Raw genomic sequence first — 11,827 nt, 5'->3', positions numbered from 1 at the left:
CAAATATCACACATTCCTTTATTTGAATATTCAAGTTGACCGTCAGCAGATAATAGTGGCCAAAGTGATTCCTAATAACCTTTTTATCTCTAATGTAACTATAGAATTCATTAGGATTCTCTTTGGATTTATCAGCGATATTAATTTCTTATTGTCTCTCCTTAAACGGGATGTAGGTATGAATCATCTTAGTAAGCGTATTTTGAAACATTTCTCACATCTAGTCTACAGGTCTTTCGCTTAATTTTGCCTCCAAATCTGTAAGCTGAAGCTCCTGACGTAGTCCTATGAAATGAACTTTACTAAAATTGGGTATTTTAGATACACAAGTATCTATTCTAAATTTTTTAGTAGTTTGAATCTAAGTTGTGATCGCTATTTGCAATAGATTCCCCAACTTCTACATAGGTTATCATGATTTCACGACTAGTGATCAATATATCAAGTAAGTTTCCATATCTTGTGGACGTTTTGCATGCTGAACTAAGTAAATATCACCAAGAAAATCTATCAAGCGACTACCTATATGGCCTTGTTGTAAGGTCATCCAATCAATGTCACTAAGATTGAAATCACCCATTACCAATAAGTTCTGCTTGCAGAAACTAGACAGTTCTTGAAACAACGGTTTTCCATCTGCTAATGATAATGTCTTTTGCCTATATATTACACCTACATTAATTTTTTGTCCACTTGTTTGGGTTAATTCTACACACAAACTATAATATGCATCCTGTTTCACTTTCTCTATAACACAGGCATGGACATTGCTTTTGACGTACAACAGAACAACCCCACCTTTCTTGTGGTTTCTATCCTGATTAGTGCTTAAATCCTGCAATATTAAATTAAGCTTCAAACTCTTTACCATTAAACCATGTCTCGGCTATTCGTATCATATCCAGATTTTCGCTTATGACATACAATGTATTTCTTGGAATTTATTCCTAATACTACGAGCATCATTAAAGTACATAGTTTTTAGAAACTTGTGATTATTTTATTTTGACACCTTGTTCTATACTGACATTTGGTCCTTCATTGGCATTCAATGTTTCAATGACATTTGCCCCATCACGGACATCTGGTCGCTCACGGTCATTTGATCTCTTATATACCTTGCCCCCCTACGGCACCGCGTTCTACACCGGCCTCCCGTCGTTCACTGATATTCTGTCCTACTGGTGTCTCATCCTAAAATTATATTGTCTCCACCACTGACATTATATCCTACCGTGATATTTTGTCCTCCACTATCATTACATCCCATCCTGATATGTTGTCCTCCCTTATTATTACATCCCATCGTGATATTTTGTCCTTTGAAATTACATCCTAAAATGATATTTTGTCCTACATTGACATATTGCTCTACATTATTGATTTCCTTACTCTGTTTTCCCCAATACATTCTATTTCCTCTTCTCCTTCATTTTCTACCCCAAAAGAGGAATTAGTTCATTACAAACTCTCACAATGAGGCTTGTAAGAACATCTTTGCCTCCGCGAGTAAGGTGGATCCCATCAGAAGCATAAAGGTCATGGCGCCAGGAAAAGATATACCGAGGATCAAGAAAGTGGTATCCCAGTTGCGTGCACAATCGTGATATCCTCTCAATGATCCCTATGGCTCTACTGTTCCAACACGAGCCAGCGTAGATCTTCGGAAGGATTTCACAGACTATATGACGGCTCCTACGCTCCTTCATCTCCTGAAGAAGGAACATATAATTTCAAACAAGTTCCTCTAATCTCATCCTACATACATCATTACTTCCCGTTTGAACAATCGTAATTGTGTTCGTCCGCCTTTGTTCCCTGATGGTCTAGGTACAATCGGTGATCCCACGACTCGGTTGACATACAAGCTTGCAACGTCGTTGTAAGGAGGACTCACTCTTCCTTCAAAGCACATTCTTGTGAAGACGAATCTCCTTCTTACACATCCTGAGACAGTTCTCTAGGTTCACACAACCTTTACAAGGCATTTCGCTCTTCTTTCGGCAATACAAATGGCAGAGAGAAAATGTAAAACAACAAAAGAAAGAAAAGCGGTCATTAAATAAACTAAATGCATGAAGCTTACTGTACTTACCATATACTATTACTCCTACCTTTAGAGTACAGTAACAGCCTACTGTTTTAATTCTAAATTACTAGAACACCACACTTTACCTTATACATATAACTGTATAGCGCTATACAATTACAAGAACAAAACACAATCACTTGTCACTATTTGAAGATATAAACTTAATAAGAAGTAATAAAGTAAACAAGAGGTATTCGCTAGCTGGTGTCTCGGAAAAAGACGAGTTCTCAAGCTGAAGTCACGGAGCAGACTGAGTATATATATATATATATATATATATATATATATATATATATATATATATATATATATATATATATATATATATATATATATATATTGAGGAATGGACGACAAGATGAGTGGCAGGGTGGTGAGATAAACACCGAGAACCGTTGAAGTTTTATTAACTGACGTTTCGCTCTTAACAGAGCTTCTTCAGAGTGTACAAACATAATCGGGAAATCAACCATTATATATCTTACATCATTCCGCGTTCCTTCCTTAACCCACCCCCTCCCTCCCTCTCGTACCCTTCAGCTCCTGTAAGATCATCCAGCCGGACATTTTGGACAGCTTAATAAAACCATCACGATGGTTACAGCAGGGCTGGGATGCTATAAAAGCTGCTTCTACTATTTTTCTTTTTTCTTGTCTAATCCTTGTTTTAATATTTCCACTCCATCCCAGTTAGTGGAAAAGAGAAATGATGAGAAAAAGGAGACCAAGGAAATTGGCTTCATTGTAGTTCCAAACTCCAAGCACACAGAAGAGTTAGGACATTTGCTCCGCAGAGCAGGGCTGAAGATCGCCAGTACATCCAGTACGAGGATAGGTGAAGTAGTGAGAGGTAAGAGTAGAAATGAACATAATAACAATAGCATGGTTTACAGAATCCCATGTGGTGGCTGTGACCTAAACTACTTTGGGGAGACAGGAAGAGGCATACACAAGCGGACATATGAGCACAAGAGCGACCTGAGGGCCCACCAAACGCCCTGGTGATTCATGCGGAGGAATACGGGCATTTACCTAACTGGGACGGAGTGGAAATATTAAAACAAGGATTAGACAAGAAAAAAGAAAAATAGTAGAAGCAGCTTTTATAGCATCCCAGCCCTACTGTAACCATCGTGATGGTTTTATTAAGCTGTCCAAAATGTCCGGCTGGATGATCTTACAGGAGCTGAAGGGTACGAGAGGGAGGGAGGGGGTGGGTTAAGGAAGGAACGCGGAATGATGTAAGATATATAATTGTTGATTTCCCGATTATGTTTGTACACTCTGAAGAAGCTCTGTTAAGAGCGAAACGTCAGTTAATAAAACTTCAACGGTTCTCGGTGTTTATCTCACCACCCTGCCACATATATATATATATATGTATATGTGTGTGTGTGTGTGTGTGTGTGTGTGTGTGTGTGTGTGTGTGTGTGTGTGTGTGTGTGTGTGTGTGTGTGTGTGTGTGTGTGTGTGTGTGTGTGTGTGTGTGTGTGTTTGTGTGTGTGTATTCACTTGGTCTTTGGTCTTTGGATCACGTGTTGGACTCGTGATCGACAGCTATTTCCCTCCTGGAAGAGAGCTCAGAGCTCGTAGGTCCGATCTATGGGTAATGCTATGACCTTGCACACACACACACACCCAACTCCCCGCCCACGAGAGTTGGAGTAACACCCCTCAGCGCTGCGATACTGATATTATTTCAGCCCCGGGCGAGAGTCGAACCCAGACCTCCGTAGTGGCAGGCCAGAGCTCTAACCACAGCGCCATGAGAGGTGTGTGTGTGTGTGTGTGTGTGTGTGTGTGTGTGTGTGTGTGTGTGTGTGTGTGTGTGTGTGTGTGTGTGTGTGTGTGTGTGTGTGTGTGTGTGTGTGTGTGTGTGTGTATTGTTGGCATCCTTCTGTCTCGGGAGACAATGGAATTCGCGTTTAGTTTAGTTTTTTTTTTTTTTTTTGTGTGGTTTGGTCAGTTCTTGGTTAAGTGACAGCGCCTGCTGTGGCTTTAGAGTCCAATTCTGGAGCGACAGGTTCTGTTGCATTTGTCACAGGTGAGATCTGCGCCTGTCTGTGTGGGGGCTGCTGCTAGCCTTTGTCGTCTGCGCTCTCTTTTCTCCTCCCACTGGTCCTCTCTCCTCTTCTCGCTAGCTTGAATGCCTGCCTTAACAACATGCCTCCACCTGCTGCGGTCAGCGGCCACTGCCTCTCAGCTGGCTAGGTTGATGTCGCCTCCCTTCATATCACGTTTGAGAACGTCCTTGTGTCGGAGGATGGGCTTTCCTGCAGGTCTGAAGCAAGTAGCAAGCTCTCCATGCAGCAAATTCTTCGGTATTCGGCCATCGTCCATTCGGCTAATATGACTGAGCCATCTCAATCGCCTCTGGCTGAGGAAGGTGAACATGCTGGGCATTCCCGCCTGTGTCAGAACATTCTTGTTGGCAACACAATCTTACCAGCTAGTGCCCAGGATTCTTCTGAGGCAGCGCACGTGGAAGATGTTGAGTCGGCGTTCTTGGCAGAAGTACAGGGTCCAGGCTTCGCTGCCGTACAAGAGCGTGCTTAGTACACAAGCATGGTATACCGCTATCTTGGTGCTGGTGTTCAGCATGGCATTGTTCCATACACGCTTTCCAAGACGAGCCAATGCTGTTGCTATTTTGTCGATGCACTTGTTCAGCTCTCCATCCAGGGACAGGTAGGTGAACTCACCCACCAACTCGAGGATATGTCCATCAATGGAGATGCTAGGAATGCTGCTGACATCCTGGCCCATGACGTTGGTCTTCTTGATGCTGATGGTGAGGGCGAACTCTTTGCATGCATGAGCGAAGCTGTTGATGAGTAGCTGTAGTGCCTCCTCTGTGTGTGCAGTCAAGGCAGCGTCATCAGCAAACAGCATCTTTCTGATCAGGACTTTGTGTACCTTGGTTTTTGCTCGGAGACATGCAAGGTTGAAGAGACTTCCATCACTTCTGGTGTGGAGATACAATCCGTCTTCTGACTGGTTGAAGACATACAACAGCAGCAGGGAGAAGAAGATGCCGAAAAGCGAAGGAGCAAGCACGCATCCCTGATTCACGCCGCTTCTGATTGGTAAGGGGTCCGAGGATGAGCCTTCGCACTGGACGGTGCCGTGTATGTCTTCATGAAAAGACAAAATCATCCTCAGGAGCTTAGGGGGACATCCAGTCTTCTGTAGCAGGGTGAAAAGGCCTTGCCTGCTAACCAAGTCGAAAGCCTTCGTCGGGTCGATGAAGGCAACGTACAGTGGATGCCTGTAAGAGGCCGGTAGTGTACGAATGGAAATGAGCTAGGGCATTAGAATAATTCAGACTCGACGCCTGCTCGAGGGCGATGTTATGTCTATGTGAGGGCGACGTTTTGTCTATGTAAACACACCGATGGTGGTGACTGTTTTATATTCGATTATGTAATCAAACTCTGTAAGCGCAGGTTACCTTCGTTTGACTAATGCTGAGGTAAACAATTTTTGCTAGTGGCATTGTAATGGCTTTCCGAATTGGTGCAAGGTGGAGAAGGAGGAAAAAACTATTGGTGCATGAATTCAAAGTCACGCCCATAAGGAGTGACATTTATTTGAAAAGTAACTGGAGATTGGTTTAGAAAAATTAGTGACGTCAGACGAAGATAGCTTAGCGTAGGATACGGGATCTCGTCAGAGAAGATATAGAGGGGGTGTCGAGAAAGGATCAAGAGACGATGTAGAGACGAGAGAAAGAGATCCCGAGTGTAAGCAGAAGGTGAAATTACAGTGAAAGAAGAAAGAAAATTCACCACCCTTTTATTAACCCAAAGGACGAGAGGAATAGGCATGGGGCCTAGAAAATAGTGAGACTACAGGAAAAAGAAGGCATTGGGTCTACTGCTTAAGAGGAACTTGAGACGAGTGATATTACAAGTCAAATTTAAGTGACAGTGGTGACAAGGGGTGGGGAAAATGCCTCTGCTTTCGGCACTTCTCTTGCAGTTGCCTCAGTGAAAAGACCATGTCATTGATTGATCTTTCTGCTCTGAAGCCGCACTGTGCCTCAGGGTAGACTCGTTCTGCATGTTTCTGCAACCTGTTGAGTACTACTCGGACGAAGGCTTTCCCGACGTTACTGAGAAGGGATATTCCATGCTAGTTGTTACAGTCGCTGCGGTCTCCTTTTTTCTTATAGAGCGTGATGAGGTTGACATCACGCATGTCTTGAGGAACGGTTCCTTCCTCCCAGCACTGGAGTAAAAGCTCGTGCAGTTGGTGATGTAGAGCGGTAATCTTGTCTGTTTTGACGTCCTCCGGGGGGATGCCGTCGTTCCCAGGAGCTTTCCCGCTGGCCAGGGAGTCGATGTCTTTTCTGAGTTCGTCAATAGAGGGTGGAGCATCTAGTTCCTCCATGAGTGGTAGGGCTTTGCTGTTCTCAACTGCTGCGGTGCTGACAGCATTCACTATTGAGTAGAGATCTTGATAGTGTTTGACCCATCTCTCCATCTGCTTTCCTCTGTCTGTGATAGTGTCGCCAGAGGCTGTCTTCAGAGGTGCAATCTTGGTAATGCTTGGGCCATAGGCTTTCTTTATGCCATCGTACATGGCGCTTTTCTTTTAGCTGCGATTGCTGGTTCGAGTTTTGTGACTCCGGCTTCGAACCAGATTGGATTCTGCCTCTCTCTCTTGCCGAAGGTGTCCATGGCGGAGTCGGAGTTGTAGATGATGCCACAAATGTGATTTCATTTCTTTTCAGCGCTGTTTATAGAGTAGTCCCGAAGGGCCTCTTCTGTAGAATCGACAAAGCGCTTACACAGCTTGGAGCGATGGATCTGTTTGAGCTGAAGACGCACCTTGCTACCAACCAACGAATGGTCAATGTCGCAGTCAGCGCTGTGGTAGCTGCAGGTTGTGAGGACGCAGTTCAACAAGGGTCTTCTGGTGATAACGATGTCCAGCTGGTGCCAGTGACGATCTAGGGTGACGCCAGGGTACTCTGTATTGAGGCTTGGTGGCAAAGAATGTGTTGGTTACACAGAGGTCGTGGTAGAAACACATATCTAGAAGCCTCTGACCATTTTCGTTGAGTTTGCCGACACCAAAGTGGCCAATGGTGTGGGGCCAGGATTCTTGGTCAGCTCCCACACGAGTGTTGAAATCCCCAAGCAGGTATAATCGTTCAGTGGCTGGGATCTCTCTGATGGTAGTCTCAAGCTCCTCATAAAACTCATCCTTGGTCTCAGCCGTAGAGCTGAGTATGGGAGCGTAGATACTCAGGATGTTGACTGGACCAGAAGAAGTTGAGAGTCGAAGGAAGAGGATTCGGGGTGTTCCCTTTGATAGCGATTCCACTTAAGACATTAGAAAGTTTCTCTCTGTGAATCCTACACCAAACATGTGTAGTTCCTCTGGTTCCTTTCCCTGTCAGAAAAATGTGTAATCCTGTTCTCTGAGGCTGCCGCTCGAAGGGAATCTGGTCTCCAGTAATGCAGCAATGTCAATGTTGAGCCTCTCCAGCTCACGGTTGATGATGGCTGTTTTCCTGGAGTCATCAACCTGTTGTAGATCGTCGGTGAGGCCAGGACACTTTGCCAGACGCATGGTAGATGATTTCTTTTTAATAATATTATGACTGTTTGGCACCAGGTTTCTGTCCGCTTTTCATGTTTTGATGAACACTAAGCTCCAGGCACCCTCTGGAGCGGCAGACGTTGGCGGACCGACACCTTATTGGCCGGGGGCTGCCCAGCTTGAGGCGGGCGTTGGTCGGACGATAGGACATCAATGGTCACTCCCACCGTCAAAGTTATCCAGCGACGTCCTTCCTGTACGCCGGTTTGGAAGGGCTTATGACCCGTAAACTGACAACTTCCGGTTTGTGTCCACACATTACAGTGTGAATGGAGTATCCCTCTCCGTGTTTTTTTTTTTTTGTTTTTTTTTTTTTTTTTTTTTTTTTTGCGCGCGCGCGAAGCCTGGGCCTGAATATGGAAATCCAAGGTGACCCAATCGTCAGGATACCCCTCTCGGCCTTGCTGACGAAATCCAAAGGAATGCGAAGCTTGACGTTTGGCGTCAGTTTGGCTGCAGGAGATGCCAGAACGGTGATAATTGTAGCACTGAACCGCCTGCGTGTCTACACTCCGGATTTAACGGTTTACTCCTTTTCCCTCACGTGGTTTGGCCCGTCAGCTGAGACGGTTTACCGGGGTGTGGCACTTGGAGCCAACACATGAGAGCTTTGGGAGATGGATGAGAACCGGTGTTGTCCGTCCACCCTACAAAAGATGGTGCACTTGCTGGCAGACAAGGGTCCTATGTCAACCCAGAGTCCCCTTACATATATATATATATATATATATATATATATATATATATATATATATATATATACGTATATATGTGTATATATATACGTATATATGTATATATATATATATATATATATATACATATATACAGTATCCCCCCGCTATTCGCGGGGGTTACGTTCCTTCCCCTCCCGCGAATCCCGAAAATCCGCGAATTATTGATGCAGTTTTAAAACGCCTATGTATGATATTATATACGCTAAAATATGCTTCCCAAACACATTCTAAAGACAGTCTTATTCATTAATACAGTAATACAGTAGTATAGTAATATCTAGTGATGATAAATTAAAAACAGTAATAATGTAGTATATGTACATAGTAATGATAAATCATAAACAATTGAATTTTATTGTACTCATCAATAATGAATGATGATGATGAAATTTGCTGTACCGTACGATGATGATGATTACGGTGACACTGATGTATGGCACAGCATAAATGCTGCTTTACAGCAGTTCAGGCAATTCCTCCTCTTTAACCCTTAACAGGTAAAGGTCTTTTTGACAAACGATTCAGGTAAAGCGGGGTCTGACAGACCCCCCCCCCAAAAAAAATATATATATATATACTTCTACTGCATTTATTGACATAGAAATCAAAGCATATGTACTTCAACTTATATTCTTCCATTTACATGCTTAAAAGTGACTATAATTGTTAGACATATATTTTAATGAAAAAAATGAAAAATAAGATATTGCTGACTTCAGAGGGTGCTTGACTGAAAACATGAAACATGAAGCGGTTGGTCATCATCATTTTGTAGAGACCAATGTCCCAACTCTCATTAAGGAAAAGCAGAGCTACAACAAATGAATAATAAATGTGTTTCATAAACCATGAAATCTGAAGAAAAAAACCGAGGTAATTATTTTGACTCACCAATTTTACGCAAAAATTATGAACTGGTTTTAATGAAATTTTCAGGGAAGGTTGATACTAGGTCCAGCAAACAATCTATAAGTTTTTAATGGTATCTAAGTTTATTATTCATAAGTTTTTATGGCTCTAAGCATTCCTACCCTGACTCAGCAAAACCCCATCCTTCGTTGACGGAAGTTTGTGGTCTCAGAGGGTTTTAAGTTTTCTTGAGAGGACATGAGTCGAGCAATTCATACATAATACTAGTGATAATGAAGAACATATTTTATTGGATATACTGAAAGTGGAATTTGTGATACTGAAGAATCTAATTGCAGTCATCGCAGATGGGGGTTGAATAGTGGCGAGATGTCACATTTTATGATAATATGAGAATAGTGTGATCTTGTTGTGAGAAGAAACATATTAACAGAACAGAAAATATTAAGCATTTATATGTGATACAAATTAAATTTGAACAAAAGAGGGAAGGATAAATTAATCAAATAAAATGTGGCAGAATGTCATGTTTTATGATAATATGAGTATAGCGTGACCATGATATGAAAAGAAATTAAACATTGTGATAAAAGTTAATGTGATCAAAAGAGGGAAAATGGAATAAATCAAATAAATAAATTGAATAAATTAAATCAAACTCGGATGTATGTGTGGGAATAGAGTGGCTGAGGTGTCCTAAAATGTGGCGAGATGTCACATTTTATGATGATATGAGAATAGTGTGAGAAGAAACATATTATCAACAGAACAGAAAATATTAAACATATATATGTGATACAAGATATGTGATACAAATTAAATTTGAACAAAAAGAGGGGAAGGATGGGATAAATTACAGCAGTATGTGTGGAAATAGAATGGCTGAGGTGTCCTAAAATGTGGCGAGATGTCACATTTTATGATAATATGATAATAGTGTGATCTTGTTGTGAGAAGAAACATATTAATAGAACAGAAAATATTAAGCATATATATGTGATACAAAATATGTGATACAAATTAAATTTGAACAAAAGAGGGAAGGATAAATTAATCAAATAAAATGTGGCAGAATGTCATGTTTTATGATAATATGAGTATAGCGTGACCATGATATGAAAAGAAATTAAACATTGTGATAAAAGTTAATGTGATCAAAAGAGGGAAAATGGAATAAATCAAATAAATAAATTGAATAAATTAAATCAAACTCGGATGCATGTGTGGGAATAGAGTGGCTGAGGTGTCCTAAAATGTGGCGAGATGTCACATCTTATGATGATATGAGAATAGTGTGAGAAGAAACATATTATCAACAGAACAGAAAATATCAAACATTTATATGTGATACAAAATATGTGATACAAATTAAATTTGAACAAAAAGAGGTGAAGGATGGAATAAATTACAGCTGTATGTGTGGGAATAGAGTGACTGAGGTGTCCTAAAATGTGGCGAGAAGAAACATATTAACAGAACAGAAAATATTAAGCATTTATATGTGATACAAATTAAATTTGAACAAAAGGGGGGAAGGATAAATCAATCAAATAAAATGTGGCGGAATGTCATGTTTTATGATAATATGAGTATAGTGTGACCATGATATGAAAAGAAACACATTACCAGAACAGAAATTAAACATTGTGATAAAAATTAATGTGATCAAAAGAGGGAAAATGGAATAAATAAATAAAATAGAAAAATAAAAAAATTAAATAAATTAAATCAAACTCGGATGTATGTTTTTCTGTTGATAAAAAAGAAGAAATTATTATTTACCCATAAGTATAAATGATAAAACATTTATATGGCATGAACAAACTTCAGGTAGAGTGGGGTCTGACAAACCCCACGCTACTCACACCTCAGGTAAAGTGGGGTCTGACAGACCCCACGCTACTCACACCTCAGGTAAAGTGGGGCCAGACGGGCTCAAAAGCTCTATAAAGCTTATATAGAGCAAGATTCAGGAATGACCCTATCACCCCATTAAACTACTCCACTGATCAAGAAGGTATATGGGAGTACATATCTATATGTAATACATTAGTATATTAAAAGTAAAAAACAAAAAAGTATGGGGTCTGTCTGACCCCACTTTACCTAAGAAGGGTTAAGCACTTCAGGAGGAGGTGTCGTTTCTTCAGGAGGAGGTGTTGTTTCTTCGAGAGAATCAGGATGTGGTGTAGTATTTTCTTCGGGTGTGGCTTGTTTACTTTTCTTGATCTTCGTTAGGAACATGGTTACTGGCAGCTGGCTTCGTTGTTTTTTCATACTGGTGAAAAGGGTTTTGTATGGTGACATGGATGAATCAATTGCATTTGAGAACCGTAGTGAACGAACCATGTAATGGCCCCATGATTTAGCTTTCTCTTGCAGTTCCTTTACTGTTTGCATGAGTTCAACCAACCATTCTAGAGTCAGACCCTCATCCTCTTCCTCTTGTGATGGGTCTTCCTGGTCCTCTGTTTCTTCTTCTTCTTTTTTTGCAGACTTCGTCAGCTCTGCCAAATTT

The 11,827-nt window shown here is 41.3% G+C and overlaps 1 protein-coding gene across 1 annotated transcript; it reads right to left on the bottom strand.

Annotated features, from left to right (window-relative positions):
- Nucleotides 1-6,226: 6,226 nt before the first annotated feature.
- LOC143019333 (uncharacterized) lies at nt 6,227-6,676 on the bottom strand. Its single transcript, XM_076174971.1, has one exon. The coding sequence runs from the start codon at nt 6,674-6,676 to the stop codon at nt 6,227-6,229; it is 450 nt and encodes a 149-aa protein (XP_076031086.1).
- Nucleotides 6,677-11,827: the final 5,151 nt, after the last annotated feature.

Source organism: Oratosquilla oratoria, chromosome 37 (genome assembly GCF_046742065.1).
Source record: "Oratosquilla oratoria isolate Oo_2021 chromosome 37, ASM4674206v1, whole genome shotgun sequence".
NCBI lineage: Eukaryota > Metazoa > Arthropoda > Malacostraca > Stomatopoda > Squillidae > Oratosquilla > Oratosquilla oratoria.
The sequence above is the reverse complement of the archived record's forward strand: the minus strand, read 5'-3'. Positions and strand labels throughout refer to the sequence as shown.

Bases quoted from the DNA above. Each gene is read 5' to 3' on its own strand.
- LOC143019333 (XM_076174971.1), bottom strand. From the start codon at position 6,676: ATGTACGATGGCATAAAGAAAGCCTATGGCCCAAGCATTACCAAGATT.